Consider the following 23233-nt stretch of genomic DNA (forward strand, 5'->3'; position numbering starts at 1 on the left):
TGTAAACTAACAATACAAAAAGAACACATGTGGCATAAGGATGTCTTGTGGCCTCAACACTTGGGTTGATTTAGTAAAACTGGCGAGTTCAAAATCTGGGGCAGCTGTGCATTGTAGCCAATCCGCTTCTAGCTTGGACAAAAAAAAACCTGGAAACCGATTGGTTTCTATGCAGAGCTGCACTAGGTTTTGCACTCTCCAGGTTTTAGTAAATCAACCAACCCATCTGTGTCCTACTGGAGTGTACAATACATAAAAGGATATATTTAGTGTTCAATGGATAAACGTATCGTACATTAGTTCCATAGGGATATTATGCATAATTATATAGTGCAGAATCTGTACTTTCACATTATTTAAACAGCAATGTCCAAAAAAAAAAACAGGTTTCAAGAAATTCTGGCGTTCCTGAACATACATTAGTGAATAAAACTGTGCAGACCTAGTCTGTCCAAAATACGAACAATAATGGTTGCAGACCTGGAGTGAACGAGGTATCAATACGATAAAATAAAGGCTTTGGCCTTTCAATGGGGTGGTATTTTGTTACAAAGCCAAGCCTTTGGAAGATGGATGCAAGATAACAGGTAGCAAACATAGGAGGTAAGTACGTCATCCATGTATTGCTTACTGTGTCTCCCTTTTCTTGCCTCGCAGGCTTTAGAGTCACATGATCCGTTCAAGGCCAGCTGGGCCGATTCAGAAACCATCACCTAAATGGCAAATCCATTCATTTTCTTTAACCATATATATATGTAACTATTTATACTAACTATACAATCTGGTTTTCCCCTTGAATGCTTTTTACTTACTGTAACAATATCCAGCAACCGGTTCAAGCACCAGGCTGTAGAGTTGTATGTATATAAATTGGACTCACAAACATTTGTCCCCCGTTAACCAGGGATGGATACTCTCTGGGATACCATATACACACACCACTATCAATTATGCACCATATCAAAGGGAATGGGAAGAGAGTTGAAGAGACAATTTAACTACTAGAGAACAGCGGAAATGAGGAGTTTTCCAACCCCAGGGAATGTAATTCTTGAAGTCCCGAGAAACTCTTACATTTGATTGGAGTAGCCATAGTTTGGTGTGGCCGAGTACTGAGGTTCTTGCTGTGTCACGGCACCTTGTGCTGCCCCAAGAGCTGCATTCTGAGCTGCCTGCTGGACATGGGGGTTTTTCCAAGCACCTGAGGTCCATTCCTCCTGTGCCTTACTCATGCTTCCTCCTGCACCACGGTAAAATTTATGTACCTATAGGGGAGAAAGAAGATAGTTAGATTTTACAAATCTTTTTCAGAAATCTTCTGCCATTTGAAAAATTCTGTCCATTCTAAATTCTGAGATTTACACCGAACAGTCCTGCCCGATTTTATTTTTCCTCCAATAGAAAGGACACCGACCCAGGACAGACAGAGCTCTAATTTACAGCATGCTTGCTCTAGGACAGCCTTTTTCAACCAGGGAGCCCCGAGGTTTCTTCAGGGGTGCCTTGGCAAAATGCCTAGAAACTGCCCAAAAATTGTATACAAGCCAGCAGGTGGATCAAGCCTGGCTTTTAGTTACACAAATGGGTCACATTATCTCAGTGATGGAGAGAAACTGAGGGAGAGAAGAAACACTGGAATACTAATCAGTACCAATGTGAAAAAGTGTATCTGCTTTGGAAGAATAAATCACCTCTAATGTTGGGTGCGCCAAGTGTGTTGATGTCGACACATTATGTAAAACTACTAGAATAGTTTTTTTTCCCCAATTTAGAATGGGATGACTTGAGATTGTCAATAATTTAAAGGATGCTTTGACTCAAAAAAGGTTGAGAAACACTTCTCTAGGACCTCGGTGTATACATACTGTAATCAGACACATCAAGTCATTTAATTCCCGGGTCTCCAACCCCCGGCTCGTGGCCCACTACCTGGCCGCAGCCTGTTTACATGGCATGTGGCAATCTGCATCTGGTGGCATGTGACAATCTGCATCTGGTGGCATGTGGCAATCTGCATCTGGTGGCATGTGGCAATCTGCATCTGGTGGCATGTGGCAATCTGCATCTGGTGGCATGTGGCAATCTGCATCTGGTGGCATGTGGCAATCTGCATCTGGTGGCATGTGGCAATCTGCATCTGGTGGCATGTGACAATCTGCATCTGGTGGCATGTGGCAATCTGCATCTGGTGGCATGTGGCAATCTGCATCTGGTGGCATGTGGCAATCTGCATCTGGTGGCATGTGGCAATCTGCATCTGGTGGCATGTGACAATCTGCATCTGGTGGCATGTGGCAATCTGCATCTGGTGGCATGTGGCAATCTGCATCTGGTGGCATGTGGCAATCTGCATCTGGTGGCATGTGGCAATCTGCATCTGGTGGCATGTGACAATCTGCATCTGGTGGCATGTGACAATCTGCATCTGGTGGCATGTGGCTGTGGCAATCTGCATCTGGTGACAGGCACCGTGGCAAGCTGCAACTGGTGGCAGACTCTGCATTATGGGAAGTTTAACTATTTAATTTTATATTACAATATAATAAAAAAAAATAATGCGCTTCAATGATCCTGACACCATATTAACCATGGTGTTGTGATGATTGAAGTGCCAACAGCCATTTCCTGACAAATTGGTAATGAAAAACCGCATAGTCACCCAGACGAAACTGGATCATGATTCAAGATAGAATGACCCTGCACCCCCCATGACAATTAAGGTACATTTGGTAAAAAAACATGGCAACCCTGGATACAATACATGGCCATGACCTCAAACCCCCTCCCCCCTCTTTCTTTCTGGTTCACTTTCTGTATTGACCAGATTTGGAGGAAACTAGTTATATGGTTCTTGACCACTTGAAGCCTAAATATACTGCACAGTGCCTGTGTTCTCTGATGGTTATACAATTTCACCCAGACAAGATATCCGACCTGTTCATGAATTTTCTATATTAGTTGCATGTATACATAGGTCTTTTCGATACTACTAACCTCGCTGCATCATGTAAGGATATCCCACATCATCAGTCATATCGAAGTGCAATTTGATGTTTTTTTTTCTCTTTATGTGCCTTATTAACATTATATTAATTGTTTACATACATATCATAGTTTCGCACTCTTTGTACTAGAACAAAATAAAACCGATTGAAACAAAATCATTACAAATACAGAAAGGAGTGCTAGACCAAAAACAAACAAGAGTCCAAGAAAATTGTAATTGTTGGTAAACGAGTCATAAAAACATCCAACGCGTCTTGGGGGGGGGGAAACAGCTCGCCCCCTTGGCTCAACATTGTATGTAACGTGGATATATTCAGAGAAAACGGTGATGTCACAGATCTATTTTGGCACCAGTATTGGTATTGGAGTAGAAACTCTTTTGTTGATCAGAAACTGTTACATTGTCACTCCATGTGGAAAGCTGAATAATGGTTCTTCTAATATAGATCTGTGAGGTCACTGTTCATCTCAGAGCTCATCCAAATATCACCCAAACTGTCCTTCTCGCTCCTCTCAAGACCTCCTGCTCTAAAGCTCCCTTGTCTCCTCCGCTCATGCGGACCTCCAGGACTTCTACGGAGCCTCTCTCATGCTCTGGAACTCTCTACCTTAATCTGTCTGGCTATCCCCTACTCTGGCTGCCTTAAGGCGATCCCTGAAAACTCATCTCTTCAGCAAAGCCTATGATGCTTCCAACTAAACTAACTTATCACTTTCATCAGCTCATTCTCCACAGTTACAAACTTCTGTACCACTTGCACCACCCTATCGATTGTAAGCTTTTATGAGCAGGGCCTTCTTAACCCTCTTGTATTTTATTGTACTGTAACTGTACTAGCTCCATTTTATATTGTAAATTGCTGCGTAACATGTTGCCGCTATATAAATCCTGTATAATAATCAAAGTTATATCCTGTGTTGAGCCCCGATTAAGGGTCAATGTGGTTCCCCCCAAAACATGCTGGATGTTTTTATATGGCTTATTGCCCAACAATAAAAATTAAACTGTTTGGAGCTCCTTTCTGTATTTCAATGGTTTGGACTTCTTTCGGGGTGCTCATTGAAAGAAGCCTTGCTGTGGGTGAGCCGTCTCATGAAAAGCTATTTAGCCAGTTTGAAGCTCTCCCTCATCTGACTTCAACTACAAGTATGAAAGTTCCCAGCACCTCTATAAATATGTTGTTAAGCAAGGATTTTAGTTGGTGACCCTGGATGGCAGTACCATATTTACAGGTCTTGTCCCTCCCTTAATCTGTAATTGAAATAAAAACAGCAGATGTATGAGCTCATCTGTCATGCTGTCCCGATCAGTACGTTTGTTAGTACATGAGAACTGTAGCAACGCAAGTACAAGTACAGTGCTTATATTTAAAAGCAGATGTTAATTTTTCTCCTTCACTGATGTGCGCTGATGAAGCTGCACTGAGGGGCACTTATAGGCTCCACAGGTGGACACTGATGAGGCAGCACTGGTGGGCACTGATTTACACTGTTGGAGCTGCACTGATGATCAGTGCTCCAATTATCAGTGAAGATGTCTCTTTTCACACTAGCCGGTTACCGTGTGACACCCAGAGAAAAGGAATGCCAATAACTGGCAAGAGTGTTTAAATCCTGATCAGCTATGATTGGCTCTTTATCCCGAACTGTGGTCAGCTGTGCCTGAAGGATACAGCAATCACAGAGAACACCGGATGTGCTGTCCTGGGAGGAGGTCAATAGACACCCTCCCAGAATTGGACGACCTCGCTGTAGTCGTCATTTGGCTATAGCACAGTTGGTAAGTGGTAAACCCAACTGTTTTTAATCCTGATGTGTGGATGCTCTAACATGTACTTTAATGAAAAGGTATCCTATTTGTATTGCTTTGTTTGTGTGAAATCCCTGGTGTTTCTGCTGGTCTCTCCATTTTCCTATTAAAAACTGGCCACACTAGGCATCAGAGCACAGGCACGGTCAGTGTTCTGGCTGTGCTGGGAACTTACCCTGCTCACCTCCAATGATCAGACTTGTGCTGACACCCCAGAGCCTAATTAATTTGTGTCTTGTATTGTTACCAGTAGTTCAGATTCAATAGGCATTACACATGACAAGCTCTGTACAATCACCTTTAGGGAACCGGTTATAGCTGGTGAACTCACACTGTCCACAACAACAATCACCATACATGCAAAAAAGCTCAGCACAACATTTGTCATCCCATTATACCTTAGTCAGTGCTATAAAGGACAAGACGGCCATAGCTGTGAACATAATGGTAGGAATCAGCATCACCACTGCAGACCCCACATTCGTTCCAAAGAAGGAAATTGCTGCAATCCATCCGCTGAAAGTAGGAAAACAGGACAAAGGCACATGAGAGGATGAAATCTACTACAGTATTTGATTTAACCCTTTCCCGACCTGAAGTCCTTCAAACCCACAAGCCCAAATCAAATATAGCAGCAACAGTAAGGGCTCTTTCACACTGAGCGCCCGTACAGGTCCGTCTGTCAGGTTTTTTTGCGGACCTGTACGGGCGCTCCATGCTCCTCTATGGAGCCGCGGATGTCAGCGGTGACATGCCCGCTGACATCCGACCCGCTCCGATCCGCCAAAGTGTGACGGAGGAAAAACCTACTTTTCCTTCCATCTGGCAGATCGGATGAACACAGACATACGGTCCGTGTTCATCCGATCCCAACATAGGGGGAGTGGAGAAAAGACAGGGCGGGCCCTGCACAGTGTGTGGGGACCGCCCTGGCATCCGCCGGCTCAGCGGGGATCAACGGAGCGATCCCCGCTGAGCATACGGAGGTGCACGGGGCGGATCATTACTGATCCGCCCAGTGTGAAAGAGGCCTAAATGTTGGTTTAGTTAATACTATTAATGATAATAATACTTTGACGAATTTCTCTACCTAAACGATTTCTTATATTGCTTTCTAAAGGACATATAAAAGAGCATTTGATGCAATGATAATCCATTGTTTTTATTTCCCAATGTAAGCCACAAAATTGGCAAAAAAATTAATTATGAGCAGTGAAGAGAAGAAATTTATCAATTTTTTTTCTGTTGTCCAACTTTTACTTTAGCAGCCTTGAAAATCACGCCTTACGCCTTGTCAATGGCGCCTTACACTGTAGGAGCCCAGAGTGTGGGTTTAATTTGTAAACAAATCAATGTGATCACTATTATTGACTATTGTAGTGAACACAGGACCAGGAACCAATAGTCAATAGTTAGAAACCAGCTCCTAGTTCCAAAATGGAAGGTAGCATAATATTCCATTGGCATGGGGCATCCTCCTGCGGAATGGTAATCTACAGATGTGGGCAGGAAGCGGTTACTACTGTATAAATCGATTCAGTTTATTACGCCCTATCTGCACCAGGTGTTATGTTAGGGAATTGTCAGTGAGTGTCATGAAGTAGAGCTGCACGATTCTGACTAAAATGAGAATCACAATTTTTTTGCTTAGAAGATAGATCACGATTCTCGTGGCGCAACGTCATCTTTCACATTAAAACAAAAAACATTTGGGCTAACTTTACCGTTTCGTGTTTTTTTTTTTAATTCATTGAAGAGTATTTTTTCCCCAAAAAATGCATTTGAAAGACCGTTGGGCAGATGCAGTGTGACAAAATATTGCAGCAATTGCCATTTTATTCCCTAGAGTCTCTGCTAAAATATATATAATGTTTGGGGGTTCCAAGTAATTTTCCAGCAAAAAATATTGATTTTAACTTAAGAAACAAGTGTCGGAAAAAGATTTGGGCCCGGATTTACATACATTGGCGCATATTTATGCCAGCGTAGCGTATCTAATATACGCTACGTCGACGCAGCAAACAGATGCAAGCACTGGATTCACAAAGCACTCGCCCCCAAATCTACGCTGGGTTTCCTCTGCGTAAGTGGAAGTGGGCGTGAGCCATGCTAATGAGGCGTGACCCCATGTAAATGATGGACTGAGCGTCATAAAAGGTATGAATAACGTACGGCGCATGCGCTGTACCGTGGACGCAACCCAGTGCGCATGAGCAGAAGCACGTTGGAAATACTCCCTAAGATTCGATGTGAACGTAACCTACGCCCAGCCCTATTCACGTACTACGTAAACTACGACGGCTCTGTTCCCTGGTCCATACCTTTGCATGAGTTGCGCCTCCTATATGTGGAATAACTTTACGCCGGACGTACGCCTTACGCAAACCACGTATATTATGCACCGGGCGCAAGTAAGTTTGTGAATCGGCGTATCTCCCTCATTTGCATATGTGCATAGAAAATCAATGGGAGCGCCCCTTGCGGCCAGCGTAAATATGCGCCCACGATACGCTGGCGTATGAAAGTTACATCGGTCGTATGCAGCCTATTTTCAGGCGTATCTCAGATTGTGGGCACGGCGCATAGATAGACTTACGTGGCGTATCTCGGGATACATCGGCGTAAGTGCTTTGTGAATCCGGGCCTTGGACTTTAAGTGGTTAAACTTCCTGCATTTACACACAAAAGTTTGCTCTAAGAAGGAAGTTGGTTACAATGTTTCATGTTGTTCCAATTTGGCAGACTGCTCGGATTTTTTTCTTTAGGCCCGTTTCACACGGGGCGGATCAGTAATTATTTGCCCCGTAAACCTCCGTATGCTCAGCGGGGATCGCTCCGTTGATCCCCGCTGAGCCGGTGGATGACAGGGCGGTCCCCGCACACTGTGCAGGGACGGCCCTGTCTTTTCTCTGCTCTCCCCTATGGGGGGGATCGGATGAACACGGACCATATGTCCGTGTTCATCCGATCCGATGACGGAAGGAAAAAATGGGTTTTCTTCTGTCTGCAGAATCGGATCATTGCGGAGGCGGACGAGATCGGGTGTCAGCGGATGTTCATTCGCCGACATCCGCGATCTCATAGGGACCAATGTATGTCCCTTTTTCATTCGCAAACAGATGGATGAAAAAGCGGACATATGGTCCGCAGGTGTGAAAGGGGCCTTACACACATGAAAGTTTATCCCTTTGATCTAAGAAGGAAGCATTAGTTACAATGTTTCCCTTTAAGAACTTGGCAGACTGCCCAGATTTTTTTCTTTTGACAGCTGAGTGAGCAGATAAAGTCTCTCCACTTGTTATATTAAATAATTTGCAAACTGCATTGGAGATTGTCAGGGGGGTTGAATCGAGATCACGATTTTTAAACGATTAATTGTGCAGCTCTATCATGAAGGTCAGTAGAATGACCCTTTTGTACATATGTGTACATGCTTACATGGTAAGATTATCAGAACACAGTCAATGGAAAAGCCCCATGTATAAGTATTTTAACCTAGAGCATCTCTAATGACCAAATGCAAAAACTGGCAATGGTCGTTACCCAGCAAATGACCCAACGTCACCATTGTCATGAAATGTACATAAACTCTCACCAGACTCCCCAACCAGGAATACCAACGGCTTGTATTATGCTAATAACCAACTGGGCCAAGAAGGTAAAGAAGAAAGCCATAAAGTTAAAGGAGCTGTCCGTCCTGTCAAAGGAGAAAATCATATAATCAAATACAGAATCTGTAAAAGAACAATTCAAATGTAGAAAACAGAGACAGGTGGACTACATGGAAGCATTCCCATCATGCAAACAATCCATGTTAGCACAATGTATAGGGGGTACCAGTTACTGCACCAAAAGCATAGGCAGTCAAGAGGTATATATTATATATTATATATATTATACACACATATCTAACATGTTCAGTAATCACAGCCATACTGACGTTGTTATTACATTAAATAAAATGTCTTGGTGTGGCTTGCAGTGTTTAGTAAAACAAGAGGACAAGTACACAGGAAAATTAAGATTGACAGGCTAGAGCTACATTGACATTTTTAGTCTCTCCGGTCTTCATAAATATTTTAATAGACGATGCATAATGAGCTACAAATGTACGATTGGTAAAGGACCAGTTAGTTACATATGCTATTTTCAGGTTGAGTCATTGATTATCAACGTCATCAGCTTATAGTATTTGCTGCAGTGTAGCCTTAGCCTAAAAGAGAAAGTGAAAGTGAAAGTATACAGACTCATGGGTAAAAGTAGATAAAGTGTAAGAAAACCTCCGCCCTCCTGCCCCCTGCACTACATTAAAGTCAAAAAGGTAAAAAAACAAAAAACAAACACAAAATGCTTCCCGTTCTTTAAAGCGGGAGTTCACCCATTTATTTATTTTTTGATCTTTTCCCCTTAGATGGATGCTCGTTTTGTCTAGGGGAATCGGCTAGTTGTTTTAAAATATGAGCCGTACTTACCGTTTTCGAGATGCATCTTCTCCGTCGCTTCCGGGTATGGGTCTTCGGGAGCGGGCGTTCCTTCTTGATTGACAGTCTTCCGAGAGGCTTCCGACGGTCGCATCCATCGCGTCACTATTAGCCGAAAGAAGCCGAACGTCGGTGCGGCTCTATACTGCGCCTGCGCACCGACGTTCGGCTTCTTTCGGAAAATCGTGATGCGATGGATGCGACCGTCGGAAGCCTCTCGGAAGACCGTCAATCAACATAGGAACGCCCAGTCCCGAAGACCATACCCGGAAGCGGCGGAGAAGATGCATCTCGTAAACGGTAAGTACGGCTCATATTTTAAAACAACTAGCCGATTCCCCTAGACAAAACGAGCAGGAATCTAAGGGGAAAAAGTCATATATACGGGTGAACCTCCGCTTTAAGTAAACCACAAGGACTGGCATTTGGTCACCGGATCCATCAGTTCCCACACCCAGCCACTGTAGGATCCTAGACACGTGCTTCCACAAAAACTGTCAAGTACACTACTGTGCAAAAGTCTTAGGCAGGTGTGAAAAAAATCGGTAAATTAAAAACGCTCTTAACAATTTATTTTTATCAAATAACAATAAATAATAAATAGAAAGTAAATGAACAGAAGAGAAATCACAATCAAATCTATATTTGGTGTGACAACCCTTTGCCTTTCATGCACTGTTGAGTGTCTTAGCCTTGTTTACACATCCTTTGCACAAAAACATAGGAAGTGGATGCAGAAAAATAGCCATAAGATGCTCTGGACTGATGAGTCAAAATATGAAATACTGTATTTATCAGCGTATAACACGCACCCCAACTTTAAGAGGGACGTTTCAGGAAAATACTTTACACAGCCCCCTGCGTATAACACGCAGGCACAGTTTACCCTCTATTTTCAGGGTAACAAAGTGAGTGTTATACGCCAATAAATACAGTAATTGGCTATATCAGGAGGCAGTTTGTTTGCCAAAGGGCTGGAGAGAGGTACAATGAGTGTCTACAAGCAACAACAGTGAAGCATGGCGGAGGTTCCTTGCAGGTTTGGGGCTGCTTTTCTACAAATGGAGTTGAAGATTTGGTCAGGATTAATGGTATCCTTGGTGCTCATAAATACTTATCCATCATGCCATTAGGGAGTTATCTCTCTCTGATGTTGCCTATCCTATGAAAATGTAATCCCATGCAATTTTATATCTAGCAAGTTTTTTTCTTCCCAAACGAGTATTGGTGGCGCACGGATATATAAAGACGACCTATTTTACATTATTGAACAGTCGTCTTTGGATATATGGACTTCTTCCTTTTCCATGAATTTGTTATTATAATATGATTTATGATATGATGAATTAGCGCTGTCCTTTTATGTTTAATTTGTTTCACAGGCTTGTGATTGGGCCCAAATTTACATACAGCCAATGTCATTAAAGAGGAAGTAAACCATGATGGGATTTTATTTCTTTCTTCTTCTCGGAAAAGTAAATGCATATTGTGCCAGTATGCACCGCATACTAGCACAATATGACACTTACCTGCAAACGAAGCCCGTGCCGCCTCCATTGCAGGCCATATCCACCTTCCCCCACGAGGAGTAACGCATGCATGGAAGTACATGCATGCGCGCAGGAGCCGCCGGTCACGGTACACGCTCCTGAAGAAACGGCGCAGTTGGCCGTTCCTTCAGAGCGCATGCGCCGATGACATCATCAGCGCAGTAAACAGTGAATATATCTCTCGAAATGCGCACGTTTAGGAGATATTTACAGGCACCTATAGGTAAGCCTTATGCTGGCCAAACACTATACGAAAAATTGTCCGTTTGTTTTTAATGGGCACAAAATCGATAATCGTTGGGACGTTTTTAAGCTGAAAAACGAAGGTCAAGTTTGGAAATTTTCTGCCGAACGAACAATTGAAAGGTTAATGTGTTTCCTGTCCGAACTGTCTGCACTAGGCATATGTAATAAAACGAACAAAAAAATGTATTCATTTATGTCCACTGAATGATTTATCAGTCATTACATGATGGCACCATTGTTTACTCTCACCGCCAAATGTTTGTTTTTTGAAAATGGGTTTGAACAATTTTTCATATAGTGTATGGCCAGCATAATGCCGCGTACACACCATCACTTTATGTGATGAAAAGAAACGACGTTTTTAAAAACGTCACTTTAAATGACCGTGTGTGGGGGGAAAACGTTGTTTTATGTCTTCTGAAAAACGACAAAAAAAAATTGAAGCATGCTTCAATTTTATGTGTCGTTTTTCAAAACGTTGTTTTTTACTTCACAGAAATTGACCGTGTGTAGCAAAAAACGTTGTTTAAAACAACGTTTTTACACCCGCGCATGCCCAGAAGCTCTAGTTATGAAGCGAGCTTCAATGGAAAAACGTGGTGAACGTAACCTCGCTTTGCTAGAACATTGTGAGAAAAACGATGGTGTGTAGGCAACTTCGTCTTTGAAAATTGAAGTTTCAAAAACGTCGTTTTTTACTTCACAGAAAATGTCGTTTTTTTTCATCACATAAAGTGATGGTGTGTATGCGGCATTATTCTAGGCTTTCCAATAAGTACTAATGTCACAGGGAGGTTTACAACCTCTTGAAGAACTTCCTTCAGCCTGCAGAAGAACAAGGAGTCCTGTAATTGATGGTTTGGCTCCCACAGAGCCCTGATCTCATCATCAGATTTGTTTGCGATTACATGAAGAGACAAAAGGATTTGAGGCAGCCTGCATCCAAAGAAGATCTGTGGTTAGTTTTGGAACAACCGACCTGCCGAGTTCCAACAAAAAGCTGTGCAGATGTACCTAGAAGTACTGATGCCGTTTTAATGGCAATGGCTGGTCACACCAAATACCTATTTGAATTTCTCTATTTATTTACTTTCCATTTTGTTAATTGATAAAAAATAAAACTAATAATACTTCTATTTCTGAAAGCATTCTTAATTTACAGTATTTTCCCCACACCTGCCTAAAACTTTTGCACAGAACTGTATATCCGAAATCCCTTCTGCAATTTTTTTCCCAGTAATGGGGTAGGCAGGAGGTGTTATTACACTTTGGGTGATCTATGAAGGTAACAAGCATGTGTTGTGGACAAAATTTAATGTAAAATTGGCAGTCGCATACTTACTTGAACGCTTTGTAAATAGGTCTGAACCAGCACACATAGGAGCAGGGAGTGAAAAGGATGAGCCATAGAAATGCCAGGCCGAAATTAGTGGCTCCGCCTCCTCCAATCAGCCACGCCAGGCAGCCAATCAGATTCACCGCCAGCGTGATGCTGTTCACTGCACGCACACACCGGGTCACGCAGAGGCACACACATGCAGCAAGAAGAAGAGAGCCAAAGATAAGAATGAGGTTGGGGCAAAGTCAGAGCAAATAGGAGTCAGGATCTATAACCCTCCCTGGAACTCCAAACTACACTCAGAGAATATCACACAGTGCATGAGCAGCAGATCAGATCATATACTCCTAGAATAAACATGGGCAAGCTGTGCATCACTCATATACTCCTAGAAAAAACATGGGTAGGGTTGTCCCGATACGATACTAGTATCGGTACCGATACCGAGTATTTGCGCGAGTACTTGTACTCGCGTAAATGCTCCCAATGCCTAATCCGGATACTTTTTTTTTCAGGGTGGGGGCAGAGAGCGGGCGGGAACCGATCAGAGAGGAGACTGAGGGGGCAGCGAGGAAGGCGGAGTGGAGGCGGAGAAGAAGTCGGAGAGAGGGCGGAGAGAGGGTGGAGAGCAGAGCAGTCCCCAAATATGTATAACATCACACTGGAGGAGAGCTGCTGCCGCTGCCGCCGTCTAGCTGTTCGGCGCTCAGGCCAGGGAACATAACAGCTTTCATTTGAATAGCTGCTGTTCCCCACCGTGCGTCGTCATGGCCCCTCCCCCTTGTCGGGCACTTTTTCCAGGATTGGACAGGTGATCTGTCTATCAAAGTGCCCGGACAAGGGGGAGGGGCCATGACGACGCGCAGCGGGGAACAGCAGCTATTCAAATGAAAGCCGTTATGTTCCCTGGCCTGAGCGCCGATCAGCTAGACGGCGGGGGAGACATGGCTGCATATGGGGGGGAGACGTGGCTGCATATGGGGGGGGGGAGACATGGCTGCATAAGGGGGGGGGGGGAGATATGGCTGCATATGGGGGGGGGGGAGACATGGCTGCATATGGGGGGGGGGGAGACATGGCTGCATATGGGGGGGGGAGACATGGCTGCATATGGGGGGGGGGTGGGGGGACATGGCTGCATATGGGGGGGGGGGAGACATGGCTGCATATGGGGGGGGGGGAGACATGGCTGCATATGGGGGGGGAGACATGGCTGCATATGGGGGGGGAGACATGGCTGCATATGGGGGGGGGGACATGGCTGCATATGGGGGGAGAGACATGGCTGCATATGGGGGGAGAGACATGGCTGCATATGGGGGGAGAGACATGGCTGCATATGGGGGGGGGGGAGAGACATGGCTGCATATGGGGGGGGGGAGAGACATGGCTGCATATGGGGGGGGGGGAGACATGGCTGCATATGGGGGGGGGACATGGCTGCATATGGGGGGGGGGGGGAGACATGGCTGCTTTTGGGGGGGGAGACATGGCTGCTTTTGGGGGGGGAGACATGGCTGCTTTTGGGGGGGGGGACATGGCTGCTTTTGGGGGGGGGGGGGGACATGGCTGCTTTTGGGGGGGGGGGACATGGCTGCTTTTGGGGGGGGGGAGACATGGCTGCTTTTGGGGGGGGGGGGGAGACATGGCTGCTTTTGGGGGGGACACAAGGCTGCATTTAAAAAAAAGTATCGGTATTCGGTATCGGAGAGTACATGAAAAAAAGTATCGGTACTCGTACTCGGTCCTAAAAAAGTGGTATCGGGACAACCCTAAACATGGGCAAGTTGTACATCACTCATATACTCCTAGAATAAACATGGGCAAGCTGTGCATCACTCATATACTCCTGGAATAAACATGGGCAAGCTGTGCATCACTCATATACTCCTAGAATAAACATGGGCAAGCTGTGCGCCACACAGAAGATGTGCATCCTACCAGTGTATGCATTAGGGTGATCATGCAATATTACACGCATGTATAAAAAGCACACACACACACAGCATATCTGGAACACCAGTGCAGCAATTAATTGGTAGCTTGTGTATAAAATGAAACCTTATAGGAGAGTTGGAGCAGACAAAGGCAGATTCACCTTGACAAGCATTCTGTGCCTGGTATTCTTTTCATTGCTGCAGGATTGGGGAAGCAACAATCTCTTACATGACCATGTGATCAATGACGAAAAAGCGCAGTCAGATCAAAAGCTCCACATACTGTTCATATGTCCAGTCGCACAACTATGAGGATAATGGACAAGTATACAGTTGGGAGGAAATAAAAAAATAATAATATATAAAACACAATATTCATGGAATGTATTCATTGATCGTTATGCTGTATGTATACTGTCAGCACACAATGAGAGCATTTGTACACAATCTGCATGCAGGGGTTTCAGGAGGAACACAGCAGGACTGCAATCTGCAGAATGAACTCAGGATTATAGTGCGACATTTCAGGCATCTAATTCTTACACGTCGACATCTGACATTATGCTTACTCTTACTGCATCAATGTATACAGTATATACATATACAGTAAAACCTTGGTTTGAGAGTAACTTGGTTTGAGAGCGTTTTGCAAGACAAGCAAAATGTTTTAATACATTTTGCCTTGATATACAAGCGATGTCTTGATATAAGAGTAGCGTCATGTCACAACTGGGTATAAAAAAAAGAAGAGAAAGGAACCTCTAAGTGTAGCAATATGGTTACATGTAACCACTTAAGCCCCGGACCATTATGCAGCTAAAGGACCTGGCCCCTTTTGGTGATTCGGCACTGCGTCGCTTTAACTGACAATTGCGCGGTCGTTCGAAGCGGATCCCAAACAAAATTGGTGTCCTTTTTTTCCCACAAATAGAGCTTTCTTTTGGTGGTATTTGATCACCTCTGCGTGTTTTTTTTTTTTTGTGCGCTATAAACAAAAATAGAGCGAAAATTTTGAAAATAAATCAATATTTTTTACTTTTTGCTATAATAAATATCCCCCAAAAATATATAAAAAAAATGTTTTTCCTTAGTTTAGGCCGACACGTATTCTTCTACATATGTTTGGTAAGAAAATTAAAATCTATCCACCATGTATAAAACCATGTGTGCAGCGTATATGTCTCTTTCTCCATGTCAATTTTGATGCGTTGACTGTAATGTTAGGGTCCGGCCGGACCGGTTTCTCCGTTATAAATAAAAAAAAAAAAAAAAATCGCAATAAGCGTTTATTGATTGGTTTGCGCAAAAGTTATAGCGTCTACAAAATAGGGGATAGTTTTATGGCATTTTTATAAAAAAAGGGATTTTTAAATACAGCTTACCTGTAAAATCCTTTTCTTGGAGTACATCACGGGACACAGAGCGGCATATTCATTACTATGTGGGTTATATGGAGTACCTTCAGGTGATGGACACTGGCAATCTCAAACAGGAAGTCCCCTCCCTATATAACCCCCTCCCATAGGAGGAGTACCTCAGTTTTGTAGCAAGCAGTATGCCTCCCAAAATGGTCCCCATAAGAGGGGTGGGAGCTCTGTGTCCCGTGATGTACTCCAAGAAAAGGATTTTACAGGTAAGCTGTATTTAAAAATCCCTTTTTCTTTATCGTACATCACGGGACACAGAGCGGCATATTCATTACTATGTGGGATGTCCCAAAGCAATGCTTTAATGAGGGGAGGGAGACATCTTCCCAAGGATTTACTTCTGAGATAACTCAAATAATAATAATAAATCCAACTTAGTCGAGAAATAAAAATTAAATTTTTTAACTCAAGGGTGCCCCCGATTCTGAGGGTCTTAAAAATGCAGCCTGCAGCAGTTCTTGCCAAAAAGGCTGTATCAGTATTCCTTCTTACGTCCAACCGGTCTGATTTTAGAACACTAGAACTCAAAACCAGGTTGCCGCCTTGCATACTTGAGCCACAGGGAACTGATGGTGTGCTGTCCAAGGAGGCGCCCATGGCTCTGGTAAAAAGAGCCCTTACTGGCAGTGGAAGAGGCAGTCTTTTCAAGCTGTAGGCCTGAGTAAATAATAGCTTCCTCTCTCACGAGAAGATGGCTTTTGCAGCTGTCTGCCCCTTCTTGGCTCATCTGGCAAAAATGAACAACACATCTGTTTCCCGGAACTTCTCTGTAGCTCTAAAATAGGCCTTTATGGCCGAGACCATACCCAAGGTATGTAGCAACCCTTCCTTCTGGAAGTAGGTTTCGGAGAAGGATGATAGTACCAAATCCTGGTTAGGAAAGAACTGGATATAACCTTCGGTAGAAAGGGAGGATGAGGATGGAGGACCACCTCGTCCTTGTGAGAAAATTTAAGATATAGCTCCTTATAAGATAAGGCTGCTATTTCTGTTCTCTTTGGCTAAACTATGGCAACCAGAAATCCCAGCTTCCTTGATAGCCAAATCACAGGAATTTCAGCCAACGACTCAAAAGGTTGTTCCTGTAGAGTTGACCGAACTAGATTCAAGTCCCACGGCAAGTGGTGACATGCCCGGAGGATTAATGCGCCAGACCCTCTGAAAGAAGGTCTCAACCGCGAGTGGGAGTCCACCACTCCTAGCTGGAGAGACTTAACACTTCATTAATGGTATACTTGCGGCAAGCTGTTCCTTCGACACATACCAGCCTACCTAGGCTTCCCGGACCCTGTAACAAGTCACCCTGGAGACCGGCTTTTTTTTTTTTTTTTTAAAACTGATCAGGGTAGAGATTATCTGCCCAGAACGGCCTCTACTACTGAGAATCAGGGATTCAGCCGCCAGGCCGTCAAATTTAGACGCTGCAATGCAGGGTGTAGGATCGGGCCTTGTGAGAGTAGGTCTGGCCGTAGAGGAAGTGCCCAAGGTTCTCCCACTGCCATCCTCAGGATTAGTGAGTACCATGCCCTCCTGGGCCATGCTGGAGCTACCAGGATGACTGGTTTGTGCTCCACCCTGATCCTGCGTAACAGGCGGGGTAGCAACTGTAGCGGGGGAAAGGCATATAGCAGTTTGAACTGATGCCAAGGACAAACCAATGCATCGGTTCCGCAGGCCATAGGGTCCCGAGTACGGGACATGAACCTGTCTAGTTTTTTGTTGAATCTTGATGCCATGACGTCCACGTCCGGCATTCCCCACCTCTGGCAGATTAACTGAAAAATTTTAGGGTGCAGAGACCACTCCCCTGGCGACAGAGACTGACGACTCAAGAAGTCCGCTTGCACGTTGTCCACCCCGGGAATGAAGATTGCCGATATGCAGGGCACATGAGCCTCTGCCCACAGGAAAATCGAGCTCACCTCTCTCTGAGCTGATTGACTTTTGGTTCCCCCTTGGTGATTTATATATGCTACAGCCGTGGCATTGTCCGACTGAATCCTCACCGGGAACCCCTGTAACTTGGATGTCCAAGCCTCGAGGGCCAACCGAGCAGCTCTGAGCTCCAAGATGTTGATGGGCAACTGCCTCTCCGCATGTGCCCAAGTGCCTTGGCGAGTGCAACCATCCAAGACCGCTCCCCAGCCCGTTAGGCTGGCATCTGTGGTTACTATCTTCCAGGTTATGGGACTGAAAGATTTTCCCTTTAGCAGGTTCTGAGGGTTTAACCACCAACACAGACTTTGCCGGACTCTTGCTGACAGAGGCAACGGAAACTCCAAGGCCTGCGCCTTCTTGCTCCAAGCTGCCAGAATGGCTGCCTGTAGGATGCGAGTGTGGCTCTGAGCGTAAGGTACCGCCTCGAACGTGGCCACTAGCTTGCCTAGTAAACGCATACATAGGCGAATAGTTGGTTCTCTTTTACTCAGAACCAGCTGAATCAATTCTTTGATAGCCCTGACTTTTACCAGGGGTAGAAAAACCTTTTGCTGAGCTGTGTCTAACCTCATGCCGAGATAATCCAACTGTTGTGCGGGTTGGAATACTGATTTTTCTCGGTTTATGACCCAGCCGAACCTCTCGAGAATCTGAACCGTGAGGGCAACCGCTCGCTCCAAACAAGGAGATGAGTGGTCTATGATCAAGAGGTCATCCAAATATGCCAGGACCGTGACGCCCTGGATTCTTAGACTGGCTAATATTGGAGCTAGAACCTTCGTGAACACCCGGGGGGCCGTAGCCAGCCCGAAAGGAAGCGCCACAAATTGGAAGTGACGCTGAGCCACTGAGAAACGTAAAAATCTCTGATGTGGCCGAAAGATCGGTATATGAAGGTAAGCATCCTTTATGTCTATGGAGGCCAGAAAATCGCCCTTCTGGAGCACGGCGGCTGCTGACCGAACAGACTCCATCCGGAATGACTGAACCTTTAGATAAATGTTTAAATTTTTTAGGTCCAAAATTGGCCTGACCTCGCCGTTGGGCTTTGGCACGACAAATAGATTGGAGTAGAAACCTAGCCCTTGTTCTAGGACTGGTACCTCTACTATCACGCCTTGATAAATTAGACGATCCAATGCCGCCAAAAAGGGGGACCTCTTTGCTGGATCGTTTGGAATTCTTGATTCCTGATAATGAGGAGGAGGAAACTTTAGAAACTCTAATCTGTAGCCTGTGGCCACAGAAGATCGGACCCATCTGTCGGGGATGTTGGCTTCCCAGATCTTTGAAAAGAAACGAAGCCTTCCCCCTATCCTCGTGGGTGGGGGCATCTCTTCATAAGGCAGACTTAGGGGCAGGCTTTGCTGGCTTGCGATACCAAGGCTTTTTGCCTCCCGGGGCCTGTCCCTGCGTTTTAAAATTTGATCGCGCAGGAGGCCGTCGATACTGCCTGGCATTAGAGGGCCCTGGCACAGGGGAAAGTTGCCTCTTAAATGTAGGACCCCGAGATCTCTTCTTGACTGGCAAAAGGGTACTCTTGCCACTTGAGATAGTCTGAATGTATTTATCCAGATCTTCTCCGAAAAGTCGACCTCCATGGAAAGGGAAACCTGCCAAAAGCTTTTTGCATGGGGGCTCGGCCGCCCAGTTCTTTAACCATAAGAGCCTTCTCATATGCACTAAAAATAGAGATAAGCGAGATGCCTGCTGAATGGAATCTTTTATAGCATCCACCGCAAAGCAAAGAGCTCTGGGTATATCGGACAGCTCTTCTGCCTGTTGGGCAGGGATGTCCTTAAGCATCTGTTTCGTCTGATCCTTTAAAGCCTGACAGACTCCTATAGCAGCCACCGCTGGCTGTACCACTGCCCCTGCCGTGGAAAAAGAAGCTTTTAAGAGAGTTTCCAACCGTTTATCAACCGGGTCCTTAAACATCTGAATGTTTTCTACCGGGCAAGTTAGTGATTTATTTACACAAGAGATGGCAGCATCCACAGCTGGGAGCGCCCATTTTTTGGCAAACTTCTCCTCTAACGGGTAGATAACAGAAAATTTTTTAGGCGGCAAAAAAATTCTGTCTGGTCGTACCCAATCTTGGAAAATTAGCTCCTCTAATAACGGATGGACTGGAAAAACTGCGTTATTCAGGGGCGCCTTTAAGGAGCCCAAAGAGGAAACTGCCGGACTCCGGAGCTCCGGTAAAGGCAGGCTAAATGCTGAGTGTACCATGTCCGTCAAAGACTGGACCCACAGGCTCTCCGCTTGGGAGGCTGAGAATGGTTCCTCAATAGTAGATTCCTCAATTTCTGAACCCTCTGGGTTCTCGTCCAATAGATCCTCCTGAAATTCTGATTCCTCCAGTGAAATCAGTTCAGCATCCGAGGATACACATTTTGGCGAAGGGGACCTAGCCCGCTTCTTGCCTGGAAAAGATTTAGTGAGCATAGCTGCCAATCTTTTCTCTAGCCCTTCTAATGCGGTAGCTAGCTTTTCCTCTGTGACGAACACAGGGTTGGGTGGATCTGGGCCAGCCGCTGCACCAGACCCCCCTATTGGCTCAACCAAGGCGGCCACAACTGGGTCAGGTGGGGAGAGTACCGGCATAGCCTGACTCGTATCCTCAGAATCCGAGGGGGAACCCTTTTGCTTTTTGACATTTTTAGATCCCCTTGATCCTGAGCCTTTGGGTGCCATGGTACAAAACCGAGGTTCTTAGCCTGCAACAACTAACTGTACGCAGCTAGGAAATAATCTTGAAAGGTTTAGGGAGCAATAGGATTACTAGTGTCCAAAAACCCTGGTGAGGCCGAAATCAAATATAAAGGAAAACATTTTTTTTTTTTTTTTTTTTTTTAATATGCTATTATATTCCTTTAAATTAGAAGTATTTATATTTTACTTCTTTTTTTTTTTTTTTTTACGGCCCCACCAATATCTTTTTCCAGCCCTTCAACCTGCTGACAAAGGGGAATTTTTGGCTTAATAAGAAAAAATAGGCCAAGCCTATGATGTACTACCCCTTTCTTGCCACCGGGGGTCGCAGGAGTGCCGCTCTGTGTCCTCTCTCCTCCAGATCAGCTTCAGACTGATCTATGCGCGCACCCTGTCACTCTTAACAGAGGCGAGACACGCCTCTTCCTGCGTGCTCCCGCCCTCCCCCTCCTCCCGATGGCGCGAAATTCATCTATTTCTTGCGTGCCCGCGCGCGCGCGACAGGGAGAGGAGAGAGAGACACATGGAGACGCCAGACGCCGACAGAGCTGGGAGAAAGGACGCGCTGCAGGGCGGCAAATTTGAATCCCCCGGACAGGTAGGCTGCAAATAGAGACTCTAAGGAATCAGTTGCTTAGCCCAAGGGTCTCTTCCCAGACCCTGTATGCCCAGCAGAACAGCAGGTAGCCAGAAGAAGATTGCTTGGACAGGGGGCCAGAAATGGGGAGGAACAAAACAAATCATCCTGTCCACTAACGGACATAGTGACCCTGGTGCCCATGCAGAGCATACTTAGGCTGCCCCCCCTTGTGGTCCCCCTTGGGAAGCTCGCAGTCGAACCAAGTTCCGCAGGCTCCCCACTTACCTGCTCCATGCCGCAGGACGTTTGTAACAAACACAGTCCAATCTTCTCCCATCTCCGTGGGAAGTGTAGTAGACCTTCAGGCACTGGGGTCCTGAAAGGAACCGCTGTCCTGGACCTATACAGCACCTCTGGCAAACAGGGAACTCTTGGCTTTAGAAAAGCTGTGAGCCCTGGGCCCAGGGTCCAGCCCTCCAGAGAGGGCATTATAGGCAAAACCCCCTGGATTTGGGGGCCCGGGTACTGTCCACTTCGGCACTGAGGCACTCTGGACAGATCCGGTTAGCCCGCCTTGATCCCAAGGATATGGAGGCAAGCTATTCCGTGACCAACACCTAAGACACTGGCGAAAAAACTGAGGTACTCCTCCTATGGGAGGGGGTTATATAGGGAGGGGACTTCCTGTTTGAGATTGCCAGTGTCCATCACCTGAAGGTACTCCATATAACCCACATAGTAATGAATATGCCGCTCTGTGTCCCGTGATGTACGATAAAGAAACAAACATTTTTTACTACTAATGGCGGCGATCATCGATTTTTATCGTGACTGCGACATTATGGTGGACACATCGGACAATTCTGACACATTTCTGGGACCATTGGCATTTTCAAAAGCGAAAAGTGCTATAAAAATGCACCGATTACTGTGAAAATGAGACTGGCAGTGAAGGGGTTTACCTATAGGGGGCGCTGTAGGGGTTACGTGTGCCCTAGTGTGTGATTCTTACTGTAGGGGGGCGTGGCTGTGCGTCTGATGTCACTGATCGTCGTTCCCTATGACAGGGAACAGACAATTACTGACAAGACACTAGGAAGAAGGGGAAAGGTTTGTTTACACTTACCTCTCCCCGTTCTTCAGCTCTGTGACCCGATTGTGGGACACCGGCGACGATGGGGTGCGCGGGTGCGGTCAAGGAGCTTCGGACCGGGTCGCGAGCGTGCTGCCGGTGGCGCGTTCACGGCTGGGTTCTCAAAGGGGACGTACCTGTACGCCCTTGTGCCCAGCCGTGCCATTCTGTCAACGTATATCGTTGTGCGGCGGTCCCCAAGTGGTTAATGAAGGTACAACATTTAGCAACTTATTGCTACACTTAGAGGTGCCTCTCTTCTCTTTTATACCCTGTAAAAAAATGCTTTGATATACAAGTGCTTTGGATTACAAGCATGTTTCTGGAACGAATTATGCTCACAATCCAAGGTTTTACTGTATAGACCTGTCTACAGCATGTAAAAAGCTTTTAAAACCACACAAATATTCACACTCTGAGAGCGGAAAATGGGTAAGGGCGAGGTCATGTTCTCCCTAACCGAATACAACAGATATAGCATATATTTAAGAAATGCATTTTGGGCTGCCACCGCTGAACTGTTTTTGAAAATGTGAGTTTTGTTAAATGCCATGCCATGAATGGCTTTGAGACTTTTGGAGCTACGGTCACTTTTTATTTTTTCAACTGATTAACCGGTTAAGCCCCGGACCTTTAGGCAGCTAAATGCCCAAGCCAGGTTTTGCGATTCGGCACTGCGTCGCTTTAGCAGACAATTGCGCGGTTGTGCGACGTGGCTCCCAAACAAAATTGGCGTCCTTTTTTCCCCACAAATAGAGCTTTCTTTTGGTGGTATTTGATCACCTCTGCGGTTTTTATTTTTTGCGCTATAAACAAAAATAGAGTGACAATTTTTGCTGTAATAAATATCCCCCAAAAACATATATAATTTTTTTTTTCCTCAGTTTAGGCCGATACGTATTCTTCTACCTATTTTTTGTTAAAAAAAAAAAAAAAAAAAAAATCGCAATAATCGCTTATCGATTGGTTTGCCAAAATTTATAGCGTTTACAAAATAGGGGATATTTTTATTAATTATTATTTTTTTTACTACTAATGGCGACGATCAGCGATTTTTTTCGTGACTGTGACA

The 23233-nt window shown here is 45.2% G+C and overlaps 1 protein-coding gene across 2 annotated transcripts in view; it reads right to left on the reverse strand.

Moving 5' to 3' along the window:
* Nucleotides 1-372: 372 nt before the first annotated feature.
* The window catches only part of SCAMP5 (secretory carrier membrane protein 5), a 41019-nt gene continuing 18158 nt past the window's right edge, over nucleotides 373-23233 (reverse strand). For both annotated transcript variants that reach the window (XM_040342891.1, XM_040342890.1), the window contains exons 4-7: nucleotides 12436-12592; nucleotides 8412-8513; nucleotides 5215-5332; nucleotides 373-1265 (exon numbers count right to left, since the gene is read on the reverse strand). In XM_040342891.1, the coding sequence (XP_040198825.1) occupies nucleotides 1071-1265; nucleotides 5215-5332; nucleotides 8412-8513; nucleotides 12436-12592 (572 nt within the window). In that variant the 3' untranslated portion in view covers nucleotides 373-1070. The remainder of the gene's footprint in view (nucleotides 1266-5214; nucleotides 5333-8411; nucleotides 8514-12435; nucleotides 12593-23233) is intronic.

This window comes from Rana temporaria, chromosome 3 (assembly GCF_905171775.1).
Source record: "Rana temporaria chromosome 3, aRanTem1.1, whole genome shotgun sequence".
Lineage (NCBI taxonomy): Eukaryota > Metazoa > Chordata > Amphibia > Anura > Ranidae > Rana > Rana temporaria.